Below are 17790 nucleotides of genomic sequence, written 5' to 3' on the forward strand. Positions count from 1 at the left end.
TCTAAATTTGTCCCTGGGTGTGAGTGCAAGTGTGAATTGTTGTTTGTTGATGTGAGCCCTGCGATTGGCTGGCAACCGATTCAGGGTGTCCCCCGCCGACTGCCCGAAGACTGCTGGGATGGGCTCCAGCACCCCCCGCGATCCTAGTGAGGATAAGCGGATCAGAAGATGAATGAATGAATGAATGTTTGTTTTTTACTTGGGATCCCAGCTGACTTTGGACAGTAGGCAGGGTAGACCCTGAAGTGGTTCCCAGCCAATCGCAGGGCACACATCGACAAATGGCCATTCGCACTCACAATCACACTTTGGGACAATTTAAAGCATTCAATTAACTGACCTTGCATGTTTTGGAACGTGGGAGGAAACCGGAATACCTGGAGAAAACCCTCGCAGGCAGTAGGAGGACACGCAAACTCCACACAGGAATTGAATCCATGACCTCTGCACTGTGAAGTGGGGATTTGAGCGACGTGCTGCCGAAAGTTTAAATTATTAATGTCAAATGTTTTTCATTTGTAAATTGCCAAACCATCGTTTTTCGTCCTACGCAAACTCCAGGCAGGCATACGCTGCAGTTTTTGACTCAAGATCCAAATTTGTCATCTGAATTGGATTTATTTTTGTATTGTGTAGGTTATAAAAATGCAGCCAAGTAATTGACCCTCAGCCAAAAAGCTTTGTGATTTAGCACCAGAGCACTTTTGATCCCATTGGAAAATGTTATGGCCTCCTGCCCCTCACTTCAACATAGTTCCTTGGTCCCAAGATGGCATAAAGCAATATTGGGGTGGAAAAAAAAAGACAACAGACAATTACCCCCTTGGTGAATAGTGAGTATAGTCCCCCCCCCCAAAAAAAATAAAAGCCTGAATGCCCAACTGGATATATGTGGAGCTTCATTGAATTTCCATCACCATTGACATTGGTTTACTACAACAAACAGGCCCTTTTTCAGCCTTACTACCAAAAGTATAAATCATAAACAGGAGCGTAGCCAGAGATTTTTTTTGGGGGGGGGGGTACATTATACCAATGATATGCTAATGACATTGTTCCTGTTTCAGGGAGATAGCATGCCAGCATGAGTGGGCTACATGCAGGCCCAAGCCGGGAGTCCAGCCGCCCGATAAGCCCTGCCTGTGACCTCTCCCGCTACTCCCGATCCAACTACAATAAAGATCCCAGCACAACCATGTCCGCCGCCGCCTCCTCCCTACAGCACGCATCCATTTACGGCTTTGCGCAGAGGGACCCTTCGCCCCCCTCATCCACCTACAGCCCCCTGAGGAGGCTGCAGCATCTCACCACCATGGTGAGCCAGCCCGACTTAGTTTTGCCCGCCCGGCCAGGTAAGAGCTGGGAGTGGGCCGCCTCTGATCAAAACGAGTCGGAGCGGGACTCCTGGGTCGACTGTGCCGGCAGGGATTACTGCGACGCCACTTTTGCAAAACAAGGCGAGGTCCAAAGTGGCAGCTCTAACGAGGAGCCGGCAGCCAGCTGTAACAGTCCCACCGTGTCAGAGAGGAAGACGGACAGTTGTTTCTCCTGCCCGCCCAGCCCGGCCTTCTCTCTCGATAGCAACAGCCCCTTTGCAAATGGCCTCCTTCATTTTGAATCCTCTTTGTTCGAGGACGAGGATCACCACAACTGTGACAAAGAGCAGGAGCAGCAGCAGCATCAGCAGGAGGAGACATACTTTGCCGTCACAGACTCGCGGGATAAACGCAAGACCCCAGAGAAAGAGCTTCAGTCTGCCACTGTGGATTTGCAATCAGAAATCAAGGATGCAAATGTTCCATCTGCAAAAGTCATCACCCGGTCCCAGTCGTCGGGTTTTCGCCGAAGGTACTGGGATGTTTCCGATGACGATTGGGAGAGCGACACGGATCTCTTCCTTTTTGGCGATAGCCCCTCCAGGCATTTGATGGCAAGTCTTATTCCAATTACAGAGGGTACAGCAGGTCCTTGGTTTGCATCTGAGTTGGGGTGCCACAGCGCAACTTGAATTTAATGTAAGGTGGAACATCGTGTATCGCGAATCTAAAGCATTCGCAAATTAATTACTCACCTCTACTTTATTTTTAGACTGCTATATAAACCACTATAGCTAGGTACAAAGTGCTCTGGAGAGGTAGCAGAAAAAACTTGATCCCCTCTGAGCCTCAGTTTAAGTATCAAGTACAACTTTATTGTCAAACGTGCTGTATGTGTTACAACAGCAACAAAACAGTTTAAACCTCGCTACCTCCAATCGTGTCTGGTTAGCTGACCTGAGGCACCAGGGCAGGTGTGTAGGGGTGGAGAAGCTCAGGGAGGTAATGTGGGGTGAAACCATTTTAAGATTTAAAAACAAATGAAAGAATCTTAAAATGAACCCGAGCGTGTACAGAGCCTCTAAAGGGAGGCCGGAATTGGAGTTTTGTGTTCCCTCCTATGAGCTGCACTTTGGAGCGCCTGCATTTTCGACCAACTAGAGTCGCTCGAGGAAGGACTGGCGAACTCCAAAGTAAAGTGAAACAAAATTACAGTTAATATTTTTCAGAAAATCGCTTAAAGAAATACAATGAAAAGATGTAAGTACCGCGGTCAACTGTGAGCATGACTTCTTGTGACACCGCTCCCCATACTCGAGATCCTTGCGCGCTGTTTCTAGCCTCGAGACGTCGTGTGTCATAAGTGACAACGCACCTTCTTGGTGTTGTTGATGTCGAGGAACTAGACATTAGTAGTGCAGTGTTTTGTGAGGGATAAACGTCAAAATGCTTCATGGCTGTTTTTTTTTTTTTTTTTTTTTTTTTTTAAACATTGTCGACAGCAGAGCGACATGAAACGAAGCGCCGTGCCACCTGTCAAGTTTCTGGAGGGCGAGGTCATTTGGGCAAAGTTCAGCCGACGGCCGTGGTGGCCGTGCGAGGTGATTGTTGACCCTGCGCAGGGAGTCTATCACAAGGTTAAAGGTGCGCCAATAACACTGTTGGCTGGATGCAAATGTCTTGTGGTTTTGTCGCTAACCGATGATTGTGACTATCTTTAGAGCCCAGCGATCGGCCCTGTCGACTCTACCACATCAGGACTTTTGGGGACCAGGAGGAGCAAGCCTGGGTGGAGGACAAATCGACTCATATTTTTCACGGAGGCTTTCAGTTTGAGCAGCTTGCACAAATGCGCAGGAAGGGGAAGCAAAGAGGGCCGAACCACAAATACACCGTAATTCCCTTCTTTGTGTTGAATTGATTGCTGCATGCAATAATCAGATGTTGATCTGGATCTTCAATGACTTTGTGTTTCCGCAGATCGCCAAACGCTATGAAGCGTCTTGGAAATTGAGTGTGGCTGAAGCTGAAACTATTCTCCAGCAAAGGCCCAACATAGACTCTTTAACCATAGACACTACCTTCCAAGACAGTTCACCGATGATTACCAAGCCCTGTCCACCTATTTCCCCATCTTCCCCCGCTGCTTCTAATCTTCTGGAAAAGTCGCACGCAATCAGTGGATCGATATCTTGCCAGACATCATCCCCAGTAGAAAATAAGCAAGGCACTTTAAAGAAGTCTTCTGACAAGAGGGAAGACTTCAACTCCTCAATTAAGCAGTCTAAAAAGGTCCGACATCACAACCCCAACCAATCAGATAAGAATGTAGAGTGCCCTTATTCGGACCTTGAGTCGGTCCCTAAGATTTTGTGTCCAAAAGCACCTGAACGCCAAACCACGTGGACTCAGTCACCTGCTAATCTCGCCAAGGAGGAAAAGAGACAACCGGAGATGCAAAGTGGTCTTTGGTTTAGTAAATCAGGCAAAGACAGACGACCAAAAACTGTTACTCCAGAACGGTCAGATCGTACGCTTGTCACCAATGTACTCAGTAAGAAAAAGACTTTGGCTGTGACTAAAAACTTGACGGCTCAAGGGGATAATGCCTCCTTGGCCGGACAAGGTGACCAGGGTGGATTGGTAAATCCCGAACCAAAGGTTCTGTCTGAGCAGTCATGGCAGTTGGACTCTAAAAACAACATTGTAGCTAGCGACCCTGCCGAAAGTAGTCCTGAGCTGTTGTCTCAACACCAGCTGTCGATCGATTCTTCTGACCCTCTTGGATTGTCACAACCGCAAGAGTCGGTGGTCTTTTCTGAACCTTTTCAATCTTCAGAAAACAAACAGTCCGTGGCTCCTTTTGACTCACAAGGATTGTTACGGAAGCAGGTGTTCACAGATTTTTCTGACTCTCTGGCATTGTCACAAAAACAAGAGTCAATGTTATCTTCTGACCCAGCAGGAATGTCACAAAAGCAGAAATCTGTGGATTCCTCTTACCCTCGAGGTGTATCACAAAACCGTGAGTCTCGGAATTGTTCTGACCCTCGAGCATCTTCTCAAAAGCGCAAATTAGTGGTTTTATCAGACTCCCGAGGATTGTCCCAAAAGTGCAAATCAGTTGATTCTTCTGATGCTGGAGGATCATCTCAAAAGCATAAATCTGTGGATTCCTGTTACCCTCAAGGATCATCAAAAAAGCTGAAATTTGTGCCCCCTTCTGACTCTCAAGGATTGTCCCAAAAGCAGGAGTTAGTCGATTCTTTGGAACCTCGAGGATTGTCCAAAAAACAGAAGTCAGTGGATTGTTTCAGTACTGAAGCATTGTCACAGAAGGACTCCAGGGATTCTGCTGACCCCCAAATGTTCCCACCAAAGCAGAGGTGCGTGGATTTTGCAAACCCAAGGCAGAAGGATGTGGGTGTTTCTGATCGACTGTCTCACAAGCAGAAATCGGTGGATTCTTCTGACCTTCTAGAATTATCACCACAGCGGGAGTCCAAGGGTTGTTCTGACCTTCCAGTATCATCGCAAAAGCAGAAGTTGGTAGATTCTTCATGCGCTCAAAGATTGCCACAGGATTCTTCCATTCCTGGAACATTGTCACAAAAGCAGAAATCCATGAATTCTTCAAACCTTCAAAGATCATCGCAAAAGATGGAGTCTATGCATGGGTCTGATCCTCGAGGACCATCGCAACAGCAGACGTTTGTGGATTCTTATGACCGTCAAGGACTGTCACAAAAACAGGAGTCTAAGGATTCTTCTGACCCTCAAAGGGTGTCCCAAAAGCAAAAGTCGGTTGATTATTTTAAGCCACAAGGATTGTCAAAAAGGGGGGCATGGCATTCTTTTCACCACCAAACATTGTCACAAAAGCAGACGTTATTTGATTCTTCTCACCCCCGAGGATCGTCCCAGAAGAAGTCAATGGATTCTTTTTGCTCGAAAGAATCGTCACAAAAGCAGGAATCCATAGATACATCAGACCCCCAAAGATCATCACAAAAGGAGAAGTCAGTGAATTCTTCTCAACCCCAAGGATCATCACAAAAGCCGAAGTTGGTGGATTCTTCAGTACCCCAACTGTTGTCACAAAAACAGAAATCAGGGGATTCTCCTGGCCCTCGAGGGTCGTCACAAAAGCAGAAGTCCAGGCATTCGCCTGATCATCGAGGATCATCACAAAAGCCGAATTCCAGAGATTCTTCTGATTCCCGCGGACTGTCAAAAAAGCAGGAGTTCAAGGCTTCCTCTGACCATCGGGTATTGTCACAAAAGCAAGCATCTAAGTATTCTTCTGACCACCGAGTTTCATCACAAAAGCTGAAGCCAAAGGATTCTTCTGAACCTCGAGGATCCTCACAAAAACAGGAGTCCAGGGATTCTTCTGACCCTCAAGTTTCATCCGAACAGCTGAAGTTGGTGGATATTTCTTACCCTTGCGGGTCAGTACAGAAGCAGGTGTCCATGAATTCACCCGACCATCAAGGATCCTCACAAAAGCTGAATTCTTTTGACTCCTGTGGATTGTCAAAAAAGCGGGAGTCCACGGGTTCTCCTGACCAACGACGATTATCTCAAAAGCAGGAGTCCAAGTATTCTTCTCACCCTCAAATTTCATCACAAAAGCTGAAGTTAATGGATTCTTCTGAACCTCGAAGATCATCACAAAAGCATGAGTCCAGGAAGTCTTCTGACCCTCAGGTTTCATCAGAAAAGCTAAAGCCGATGGAATCTTCTGACACTCCTGTGGCATCACAGAAGCAGGGGTCCAGGGATGCTCCTGATCAAGGATCATCACAAAAGCCGAATTCCATGGATTCTTGTGACTCCCGTGGACTGTCAAAAATTCAGGAGTCCACAGGTTCTTCTGGCCCACGAGGACTGTCACAAAAGCAAGAGTCCAAGTGTTCTTCTGATCCTCGAGTTTCATCTCAAAAGGTGAAGTCAAAGGATTCTTCTCAACCTCGAGCAATGTCACAGGGCCAGGAGTCCAGGATGTCTTCTGATCCTCGAGTTTTGTCAGAAAAGGTGAAGTCGGTGCATACGTCTGACTCGTGCAGGTCATCATGGAAGGAAATGTCCAGGGACCCTCGTGGAACATCCCATAAGCAGAAGTCATTGGATTCATTTGAGCTCCGAAGATCATCACATAAACATAAGTTATTGGATTCTTCTGACCCTCCAGTATCCTCACAAAAACTGCACTCTGTGGACTCCTCTGACCCTCAGGGATCATCGCAAGTGTCTGTGGATTCCCGCAGGTCCTCTAAGAAGTGTGGTTCCTTAAAATCTCGGCAAATTATCCCTAATTCTAAACACTCTGCCAAACGGTCGACTCCTCAAAGCAGCGCACACGTCAAGAAGTTCAGGAAGAGGACCGGTGTAAAGCACAGCAGTCAAAGTGATCATTGTAAATCGAAGGCCAGTAAAACAGTTGCTCCATGTGGTTTATACCAGACGGAAGAAAGAGAAAACAATACCAAGGCCAAGTCCAGTTTAAGTGAAGTATCAACAGACCTTCAAAAAGCTTTGATTGCTATGTGTAAACTACCATTCATTAAGTTGATGCGCGGCGACATAAATATTCAGAATTATTGGAAGTCTAAAATTGCTATTAGTTACAATGACCAAACTGGATGTTCAAACAGTAATGAACTCCAAAGAACAGCGGCTCACTCCTCATCTAAGTCAGACTTGACGCACGCAGCAGCAACTATCTCTAAAAATAGTGTAGACAAAAAAGTTTCCCAAAACAGCGGAGACAATACGGTTTCTGGGAATGTTGAAGACAAGAGGCTTTCTGGAAATTGTGAAGTCAAAATCATGCCCAGAGATGGTGAAGACAAAAGTGTGTCTAGAAATGGTGAGGTCCAAAGTGTTTCTAGAAATAGTGACGACAAAGGGGTTTCCAGAAAAAATGAAGAGAAAGGTGTGTCCAGACATGGTGAAGAAAAAAATGTTTCCCGAGTTGGTGAAGACAGGAAAAATGAGGACAACAGTGTTTCGAGAAAAGCGGTGGACAAAGTTGCATCTAACGGTGAACACAAAGTCGTTTACAGGCTCACTGAAGACAAACATGTTTTCAGAAAAAATGAGGACAAAATTGCGTGCCGAAAAAACGAGAGCAAAAATTTTTCCACAAGTAATGGACACGACCCTGTTTTCAGAAGAAAAGAGGGAAAAAATGCATCTGAAAGTGGTGACGACAAAGGTGTGTCTATAAATTGTGAAAACAAAAGTGTGTCCAGAAATTGTGGAGATATAAGTGCATCTCGAAAGAGTGGAGACAAAATTGTTTCCAGAATTGGTGAAGGCAAACCTGTTTTCCGAAAAACTGAAGACAAACTTGTTTTCCGAAAAAGTGAAGACAAAAGTGCTTCAAGAAATCCTGATCCCAAAAGTGGCCCCCAAGAGACAAGTGTTTCGGGAAGTGCATTTGAAAATGTTGACACAAGTGTTTCAGGAAAATGTGACGAGGCAATTGTTTCCAGAAAGAGTGTGTCCAGGAATGATACCGGCTCTTCCGACTCCTGTCTGGCAGAGACTGAAGCAAAGTGTCCGACTGGTGCCCCCAAAGGTACCACAATTTCTTGCGATCTTTCAGAAGGTTCACAGCAACGTGAGACTTGCGCCTCGAGCTTGCTGCACGTCACAACCCCCGTGCCCTCTCAGTACGATACAAATTCAGTATCTGGCAATGGTCAGGTATCCCAAGAGCCATCATCCCCCAAGACCAATGCCCTTAAATCAAAGCACATCCCCGATCAATTGCCCGACGTCCTACCACAAGAACAGCCCGCCCATCTCCCAGCTAGCAATCGGCTGATGACCGGAGCCCTGAAAACCATGAAGGTGCTGCAAAAGCTGAAGCACAGAAAAGCCAAAAAGAAGGCCGCTCAGAATGAAGTCTTGCCTCATGGCCAAAACCAGGCCAACCTGGATTACCATGCTAAGAACTGCGCTTGGAACAAAGAAAGCAATTTGGACGTTTGCACTAAAGTCAAACCGGTCGAGCCTCGATATAGCGCCATTTCTTCCGATGATCGGGACGCTGTATCCAGTTGTCGTACCCCTCCTTTGCTGTTGCATGATTGCACTGAAGTCAAGAGCGAAGAGGAAGTCCTTTCGGTATCTTCAACACCACCAATGGACTTCATACCACTCACCTCCAATGTCAGGACAAAGGAGGTGGACCAAAGCACCTCCTCGCCTTCCCCTCCCTCGCCGTTTTCCTTTATGAATGCTTTGAAAAACGTGAAAGAGGTGTCCTTCCAATCTTTGACCGACGAGGCTAACGGCAAAGTGCTCACCTTCAAACCAGACCTGAATTACAAGTTCAGCACTTTTCTTATGATGATGAAAGACATGCATGACACTCGAGAGCGTGACGGGGCCCCCTTAGAACTGGAAATTGGACCACCAAGTGCCCACGTCAAGCAGGAGCCCTTGGTCATGCCTGGAGTGGCTGCACTCGCGGGCCTAGAACAAGACGTTGTGAATGGTGATCCAGATTTTAGCCCAGGCATGGACACAAGTCGAAGTCACATGTCCAAGCGGCCTTACAAGAGAAGGAGCAGCTCCTCTTGGATGAAGAGCAAAAATGGTCGCAAAGTGCCGAGTCGTCCCGCTGGGTCTGGACCCGGGTACCCGGGCGTGGGGTCCTTGCTTGGAATTGACTTTTCCTCTGTACTGGATTACTCTGCAAAAGTCCGGTCCCTGTTGGATATGCAGGCCTCCCCCTGGGAGGGCCAGCCCGGGAGCGATGGAGGATTGTTGACGTGGGGTGGAGACTTTGAACAGATGAATGGCTTTTCTTCCAACTCCACCCAAGCCAAGACCGGAGAAGGCGATGGCGATTCCTCTGGTAAGTAATGACCGTCTAGATAAGGGGTAGGCAACTCCGACCCTCGACGGCCGGTATTCTGGATGTTTTGTGTCTCCCTGCTCCAACACACCAGATTGAAGTATTGTATGCAGTACCTTCACAACAGTTCTCCTGAGTAATAATTACGACTCGATCAGATTAGGAGTATCCCATTGAAATCAAGAATAATACATTACAAGTTAAAGATCTCTGCGAGTGCCCATTGACTGTAACTGCATTAAATCTATCGTAGATTATTGTTTATGCTATGAAATCGAGGTTAAAAAAAAAACGAAGATAAGTAGGGGACTGTGTAGTCACCCCTGTGGTGCTCCTTTGTTGATTGTAAAAACAAAATGCAGTACATTTAGCATGTGTGTGAAAATTGCAGTCCGTGTTTCATAAATGCAAAATTTAAATGTTTTTTCGTCTTTTAGCCAATAAACGAGTACGCAAGCCAAGCAAAAGGCTCCTCGAATGGACGGAAGAGTACGACCACATATTTTCTTCAAGGAAGAAAACCAAAAAGCCTCTTCAGACAATTACGATGGTAAGGAAAGAAAAAAAATATATCATGAATACATTACTGTACAAATGACAATGAAATATGCCGCTGTGTTAGGCCAACCAAGCACTTTCATCCCAACCACCTGTACTGGACAAACATGTCCTCGAGCCGCCATCGTTGAGCGCACTTCCTGAAATGCAGACGCCGCCTCCGGAGGAAATCACCCTCACCACAGAACTCCAAATCCCCAGCGCTGAAAACGCATCCCCGCAGGAAGCGCAGCCGCTTTCCATCGACACGTTGACCCCGCCCCCTGAGGCTGAAGCGGAACCACCGCCAATTGAAGACCTTGCTGGAGACGACTGTGAGATGACGATGCCCTCTGGTCACAGTCATAATCATCTCTCATCCTTTATTTTTTTTTCTGTGACCTTTGATTTTCAGGCAATGCTGCTTTGCCACAAAAGAAGCGGAAGAGGAAACCAACTCCGAAGATCCTGGAATATTGTCTTGAAGCCGAGGCCTCTGTGGGCCCGAAGAAGAAGGTACGTCAGTCGCAAAGCTCTGGGAAATAATCTCCATATTTAAACACGCTGCTCTCCAATTACATGTTGTTGTTTTTTTTTCTGTAACGGAATATAGTTACTTTTTTTGTGGCGGGATTCTGAACACATGAATGACGCTGGTACATGTATTCCATGACTTTGTTTGTTTTTGTCGCAGATCAAAATTGTGAAGAACTCCTGCGAAGATCCTCAAACAGGTCAGTGAAGAAGTTCATTTGCAGTCGTGGCTTTTATCACAGCACCGCCCCCCCATTTCACATCTTGGTGTTGAAAAGAAAAGGCTGCTTGAGCTCAAACGGGTCTGTCTGACAGCGCTTCCAGATCCCGACCCTCCTGCTTTGAAGCCAATAAGCCCGGCGGTTCCCACGCCGTCGCCGCAGCCGGCGACAGCGACCCACCCAACTCCACCCAGCCCTCCTGGTCCCCCCGTGCTGGCACCGGCGCTGTCTGAGCAGGCGGATGATAAGGTTGCAGATGTCCACCTTCCTCAAGCGGACGACGGGTTCAAGTACACCACAGAGTCCGAGGTATTGCGAGTCACATTCTAGCGAATACAAAATGCGATGATGTCATGAGATCTCTTGGAAACTTAACACGGCAAATATTAGACACTGCTCCGAGAGTGATAAAATACAAACACAATAACGGATGCTCAATCCCAAATGTTTCAGACTGATATGAGGCGGACTTGCTCGGTGTTAGTCTTTTCTTTTCCTTTAAGTATCATGGCTGGTCTCGGTATCCTCTCTGAGTATCTGATACCTTGGCCCGATAACTGGTATCAGTCATTGCCCATCTCCAATGATAAACATATGAAAGGTTGGATTGCTGAAACTTCAGTTCATCGATTAAAAGTGGTCCTGAAAAGGTCTTTAGGTCTTCTGCTTACTCAACAGTCATGTATTTCTGGAGCAGTGTTTTGAAGGGACTTTGTTTTTGTCCCCCAGGGTGAAGCCTCCACGTTGGACCAGAGCTTCTCCTCCTCTCGAGACGACTCGTCGCCGTGCGACGATGCGCTCGGACAAGGCCGGAGGATCATCGGTGACCGAGGGGGCCCCGCCTCCTTGAAGGAGAACGTCTGTCAGGTGACCTCACATTCACGCTCGTACACTAATGAGTGGACTTCTCAGGAAGTTGCGGTTTAACTCCACAGTTGAGACTCGCAAGTTGTCTGACCTTTTGGTATTTGTGTCCTTTTCCAAGGACCGAAAAGCGCATGGGAGCATGCTTGAGTTGAAAATATCAAGTGTAGCCTTGGTATGTTTTCTTTCTAAAGTCGGCTTCTTTTTTTGTCAGGTGTGCGAGAAGACAGGGGAGCTGCTTCTCTGTGAGGGTCAATGCTGTGGCGCGTTTCACTTAGCCTGCATCTCCCTGGCCGAGGCCCCCAAAGGGAAATTTGTGTGCCCGGAATGCAAGTCGGGTAAGAATAATGGATAGGCTTCAATAGGCTCACTTTTTTAGTTTATTTCATTTTTGTTTTGTTTTGTTATGAGACACAAGCCATCGCCGAACCTCTGTTTATCAGTGTCGTAGCGAAACTGCTATTAGAACACAAACGGTGCCGCAACCGCACAGGTAGTCAGACAATAGAACCCTAATCACATGCATATATTTCTTATCCTCCTGTGAAAAGCAAGTAGTATTACTGCATCCTACGGAGTCACTTAGTTGTGAAACTCTTCTTCGGTTGTGCCTCTATGGACAGTACTGTACTGCCCCCTGGTGGTCACAAGAGCTGAACCGGATTCATGTCATTTTAATGATGGCAATGCGCAAAGATGATTTTGAGATACAAGTTGATTTGGGTCACGAGCATGCTAAGAAGGAACCAATATATATTTCCGTTGAAGTTTTTGGCTGTGCCGTGGGATCTTTTGGGGGACGGGGGTGGGGGGGGGGGTGCAAAATATGTGCCTCGGCTCAAATGTTGGCAAAGACTGGCCTGAACGGTGTCTTTTTGTCGTGCAGGCATCCACACCTGCTTTGTGTGCAAGAAGCGCAGCGAGGACGTGCGGCGCTGCATGATCCCCGTGTGCGGCAAGTTCTACCACGGCGAGTGTATCGCCACCTACGCGCCCACCGCGCCGGTCAGCCGCGGCTTCCGCTGCTCCATCCATGTCTGCCTCACCTGCTTCATCGCCAACCCCGGCAGTCCCTCCATCTCCAAAGGTGAGTCGCCGGGTCGCGTTCCGACCCGCGTCGTCGCCCCCCCCCAAACTCCCCCCGGCTTACGGGTGTTGTTTCGGCCAGGTCGTCTGGTGCGTTGCGTGCGCTGCCCGGTGGCTTATCACGCCAACGACCTGTGCATGGTGGCCGGCTGCGTGGTCCTCTCCAGCAATAGCATCATCTGCCCCAACCACTTCACGCCGCGGCGCGGTGTCAAGAACCACGAGCATGTGAACGTCAGCTGGTGCTTTGTGTGCACCGAAGGTAACCACAAACACCTCTGTGCAATTTAGTACATTGTCTAATCTGTATCGCGCAAGCTTTTGGTTGTCAAACTTTCAAACCGCAAAACATCTCCAAAATCTGATGAGTTCGAAACAAGTCAAGATCAATGTCAAAAACAGATGAAGGGACACACAACGCCATCTCTGATTCGAATCGGCTGCGCTTTGGCAACATTCACCGAGACGTTCAACGCGGCGATCGTCGTCAAGCTCTTGCTTTCAAAATTGCGTCCCGCAGGGGGCAGCCTGCTGTGCTGCGAGTCGTGCCCGGCCGCCTTCCACCGAGAGTGTTTGAACATGGAGATGCCCAAAGGCAGCTGGTACTGCAACGATTGCAAGGCCGGCAAGAAGCCTCGCTACAAGGACATCCTGTGGGTCAAGGTGGGACGCTACAGGTCAGTAACGGAGAACATTCCGGATACAAATCTGACCGTCCTCGCGTACTAAGCGCAGTCGTACCCGTTCGTCATTTGTGATGAAACTCAAATCAAATTCAACTGCCCAGGTGGTGGCCCGCCGAGGTCAGCCACCCCAAAAGCATCCCGGACAACATCCTGCGCATGAGGCACGACGTGGGCGAGTTCCCCGTCCACTTCTTTGGCTCCAACGACTACCTGTGGACCTACCAGGCGCGCGTCTTTCCCTATATGGACGTGGACGCCAACAGCAAGGAGAAGATGGGCAAAGGCGTGGACGCCACTTACAAGAAAGGTCAGGAAACGGCACCCGGGCGTACGTCTGGACGCGTTGTGACGGCTTCCCGCCCGCAGCTCTGGAGGAGGCGGCGGTGCGCTTCCGCGAGCTTCAGGCCGAGAAGGAGCTCCGCCAGCTGCAAGAGGACAGGAAGAACGACAGGAAGCCGCCGCCGTACAAACACATCAAGGTCAGCTCTCCGTATGGGATGTACGGGGCGCTTTAAATGTTCAACGTGCATTCGTAAGATTGTCACGGGTCTTCCGAAAATGCTCCGCTTGACTCCGCCTCCTGCAGGTGAACCGGCCAATAGGGAAGGTCCAGATCGTCACGGCCGACCTGTCGGAGATCCCGCGCTGCAACTGCAAGGCGACGGACGAGAGCCCGTGCGGCGTGGACTCGGAGTGCATCAACCGCATGCTGCTCTACGAATGTCACCCGCAGGTACGAAGAAAAGCGCGGTGGTGGGCGGCCGTGTGCTTTGTTTTCAGGACCGCCCCCGTTGTTGACTCATTCGATGAGTGCGGGGGTACCTAATGTTGTGTCCAAGCTCGACTAGCGGAGCGAGGAAAACGATACTTGTTCGTCCTGACGCACTTGAGAAACTACATATCACTGTGTCATTTTGCAGTTTGTGTTAATTATGCGTTTTGTCAAAAAAAGAAAAAGAGACGTTGATTCATCGTCGATAGATTGAGGACTGTCTCGAATACCACTGCGCCGCCGCAGGTTTGCCCGGCCGGCGAGCGCTGCCTCAACCAGACTTTCAGCAGGCGTCAGTACAGCCAGGTGGAGATCTTCAGGACGCTGTCTCGAGGTTGGGGCCTCCGCTGCGTCCACGATATCAAGAAGGTACAAAAAGAAAACAAAAAAAATGGCCACCGCACACGTGCGCCGTCATGCGGTCGGCTGGACGGGTTTCCGCACGTTTGCCACCAGGGTCAGTTTGTGAGCGAATACGTCGGGGAGGTGATCGACGAGGAGGAGTGCCGGACCAGGATCAGACACGCCCAGGAGCACGACATCTGTAACTTCTACATGCTCACTCTGGACAAGGTGCGGGGACTAAAAACGATTTGAATATTACAATTACAATTCTTTCAACGGATGTCATCGTGACTTGTTAGGATCGCATCATCGACGCCGGTCCGAAGGGCAACGAGGCTCGCTTCATGAACCACTGCTGCCAGCCCAACTGCGAGACGCAGAAGTGGACGGTGAGCGGCGACACGCGCGTCGGACTCTTCGCCTTGGTGGACATCTCTGCCGGTAGGCTGCCCCACAGAAGAAGGAAAAAAAAAAAAACAAATCGAAAGGTCTGGAAGAACTCTCACGGCATGTTTCTGTGCTCAGGCACCGAACTCACTTTCAACTACAACCTGGAATGTTTGGGCAACGGCAAGACGGTGTGCAAGTGCGGCGCGCCCAACTGCAGCGGCTTTCTCGGCGTGAGGCCCAAGGTAAGCTTGCTTCCTTATTTTATCCGATTTTTTTTCCCCACTTGTAAATTAGGGGTGCAGTTATTGAATAATTTTAGAATCAAGTCATCTACCGATCCCAACAATTAATCAGATAAAAAGAATTCAATATGTGCATGAGAGGGGCAGGTATGATTTTTGTCCATTTGGGGGTCACCATCCTCAGGTTCTTCTGTCGTATTTGTGACTTTGAATGTCGATTGGCTTTAAAATGCGCAGCCGGGCCTGGTGAGTGACATGGGTGTCGGTGAATGAAAGTGAAAAATTGCTGTTTGGGAACTGGGAAAGCTGTTGGTGAGTGACAGTTTTGTTTTGAGACGGGAAGAATCATTACTGCAAAGTTTCCAGGCAGAGATTTTGCTTTGATCTTTTCTGTTATCAAAGGATTTAAATGACTTGCTGGATTGTTGCTAAATGATGGGCTTTTCCCATCAGAACAACCCGCCGTCGGACGACAAAGGGCGCAAGCTGAAGCGCCGCGGCCACGGCCGGCGGAAGAAGAAGGTGGTGGTGACCAAAGAGCGCGAGGACGAGTGTTTCAGCTGCGGCGACGGTGGCCAGATGGTCTCCTGCAAGAAGCCCGGCTGCCCCAAGGTCTACCACGCCGACTGCCTCAACCTCACCAGGAGGCCCGCCGGTCAGTGTTCGCCAGTCACGATTTATGCGATCTCATGTTTGCGGTTGACCGAGAAGATGGAAGGATTTGAGCGACGTGACATGTCCGCCGTCTCCTTTCGTTACCCGATCACTAGCCGGGGCGATATCAGTTTTTCCCGTTTCACCAAATTGTGAATCGGCAGTCACGCGCACGCGTGGAGTGAATATTTCCGAGACGAGGATTGATTTACAGTTCGAGAGGAGACATGCAAACCAGGTGACATTAAAAACAAACGACGTGCCGAGGATTTTCAAGGAACAACAAGCGGGAGATGAGCTTAGCTGCCCGAAGGAGGCTCTGCTTTGTCTCAGCCCTTTGCGATCCTCGGCCAGGCGCAGGCGGCGCTGTGGTGGCCGTTAGGTCACAGAAAGCTGTTTGTTTGTTCGTTCATTTATTTGCCGCTCCTTTTTTTTTCCCCCTCAGGCCGCTGGGAATGTCCACGCCACCAGTGCGACATCTGCGGCAAGGAGGCGCTGTCCTTCTGCGAGATGTGTCCCAGCTCCTTCTGCGGGCAGCACCGCGAGGGCCTGCTCTTCATCTCCAAGCTGGACGGCAAGCTGTGCTGCACCGAGCACGACCCGTGCGGACCCCACCCGCTGGAGCCGGGCGAGATCCGCGAATACGACCCCCAGCCCCGGGCCTTGACGTCGGGCTTGGGGATGGCCGTCATCACGCCGTCGTCGGCCACGCCGAGCGTGGCCTCTGCTGGCGCGCGCCCCGCCCCCGCCAGGCTCCCGGACGTTGGCCAGGGTCGTCCCTTTCCCGCTTTTGCCATCCCGGTGCCCATCACCATTCCCGTTTCGGCGCCCGGCGCCTCGCCTGCTGCGGGCAACGGTGGCGGCGGCGGCTTCGACCTCCCGCAGTACTCGCCCATCTCCTCCTACGAGGAGGACAGAGACGTACTGGAGGAGGACGAGGATGAGGAGGAGATGCTGGATGAGGAGGATGAGGAAGAGGCTCTGGAATATCTTGAGATCAGAGATGACGATGAGGAGGGGGAGGAGGAAGAAGAAGAAGAAGAGTGACGCAGTGGTTTGTTCATATCGACTTTATCGAATCCCACTCACGTGGCGTGAATTCTGTGACAGGAAGCACTTGTGACGCAACCTCGGACCCTTTGCGCACACTCGCTGGCGACAACAAAAGTTTCATGGGGCGCGGTGTTGCGCCATGACTTCATTTCCGGCGTCTTTCGCGCTCGCCGGCCATAACATTAGGTACACCACAGGAGAGTCAATATGAGAGCCGTCGCCAAGATTTTCTGCCCGTTAAAACCCATCACAAGGTGACGATCTTCATTTCGTGAGGCCGTAGCTTTGTCTTATAGAAAGACGAGATTTCGGCCATCTTGTGACTTCTTTCGGCAGTTACAAACCTTTTAGCCGGGCTTTTTTTTTTTTTTCTCTTTTGTGTCATCATGCTAATTCGATTGTAAGAAGTGATGAGGTGACACGAATGAACAAAATGACGATCAAAGCAAATACCTCTTGCACTCACTTTTGCACTAAGTGGAGGTATGCATACTCGGTTTTGAATGACTCGTAATGTAACATTTCATTCAAAAAAAAAAAAGTCTACATAGAATCGGATACATTTCTAGTTAGCTGAAACTACTGTTAACTTATTTGCGAGAGCCAGAATTCCCACATTCCGCAGAAGTGACTCTGATTCTCCTATTTTGGGATTTTATGACACACCAAACTCAGAAGAAGAAAGAGCTTTGGCTGCCAAGGTCATTTCTTCACAGATAACCCAATAAAAAGGCGCCAAGAGCGACGGTGACTCACCGCATGTTTTTTTTGACATGCCCTTCGCCATTAACTCCGCAAATTGCGTCACCTTTTTTCACGGTGGCGACACGTATTTTCTACCGTCCTCTTGGCATTTCTCTTTCTTGTAATCATCTAGTCCAGGGGTGCCCAAACTGTTTGGACCTGAGATCGACTTTTCGATCAACCAACCCTACCGGGATCGCCCCTTACCGCGCACGCCAGCCATGATGAGAAACAGTCTGACACGGAGGCATGCAATGCACCTTTGCAGCCTGTTAACTATCTAGATAGCTCACACGTACCGTTTTAAAGTGCTTTCCTGGGCCCTCTAGATTCCTCTGAATGCAAACTCTGAATGAGAATAATGACGATAAGATGCAGCTTGCTTGTGGAGGCTCTCAGTCGTACAGGAAAGTTCCATCGTAGAAAGGGTTCTGTCAGTCGTCATCTGTACCTGTGGGTAAAAAACAAAAAAA

The 17790-nt window shown here is 49.1% G+C and overlaps 1 protein-coding gene across 3 annotated transcripts in view; it reads left to right on the forward strand.

Annotated features, from left to right (window-relative positions):
* Positions 1-17102, forward strand: part of LOC109517985 (uncharacterized) — a 17998-nt gene extending 896 nt beyond the window's left edge. Inside the window, exons 2-25 of one of the 3 annotated variants that reach the window (XM_019873574.1) lie at positions 1068-1930; positions 2819-2960; positions 3038-3210; positions 3297-8216; positions 8256-9189; positions 9627-9739; positions 9812-10061; positions 10142-10242; positions 10421-10460; positions 10576-10790; positions 11211-11348; positions 11560-11683; positions 12232-12432; positions 12514-12693; positions 12952-13108; positions 13219-13424; positions 13484-13596; positions 13704-13850; positions 14136-14258; positions 14346-14462; positions 14534-14675; positions 14760-14866; positions 15320-15521; positions 15966-17102. In XM_019873574.1, the coding sequence (XP_019729133.1) occupies positions 1085-1930; positions 2819-2960; positions 3038-3210; positions 3297-8216; positions 8256-9189; positions 9627-9739; positions 9812-10061; positions 10142-10242; positions 10421-10460; positions 10576-10790; positions 11211-11348; positions 11560-11683; positions 12232-12432; positions 12514-12693; positions 12952-13108; positions 13219-13424; positions 13484-13596; positions 13704-13850; positions 14136-14258; positions 14346-14462; positions 14534-14675; positions 14760-14866; positions 15320-15521; positions 15966-16567 (10293 nt within the window). In that variant the 5' untranslated portion in view covers positions 1068-1084 and the 3' untranslated portion in view covers positions 16568-17102. Of the gene's footprint in view, positions 1-1067; positions 1931-2818; positions 2961-3037; positions 3211-3296; positions 9190-9626; positions 9740-9811; positions 10062-10141; positions 10243-10420; positions 10461-10575; positions 10791-11210; positions 11349-11559; positions 11684-12231; positions 12433-12513; positions 12694-12951; positions 13109-13218; positions 13425-13483; positions 13597-13703; positions 13851-14135; positions 14259-14345; positions 14463-14533; positions 14676-14759; positions 14867-15319; positions 15522-15965 lie in introns of all 3 variants that reach the window. The other 2 variants (XM_019873557.1, XM_019873566.1) reach the window with 2 other exon arrangements.
* Positions 17103-17790: the final 688 nt, after the last annotated feature.

Source organism: Hippocampus comes, unplaced genomic scaffold, assembly GCF_001891065.2.
Source record: "Hippocampus comes isolate QL1 unplaced genomic scaffold, H_comes_QL1_v1.1 scaffold33, whole genome shotgun sequence".
Taxonomy (NCBI): Eukaryota; Metazoa; Chordata; class Actinopteri; order Syngnathiformes; family Syngnathidae; genus Hippocampus; species Hippocampus comes.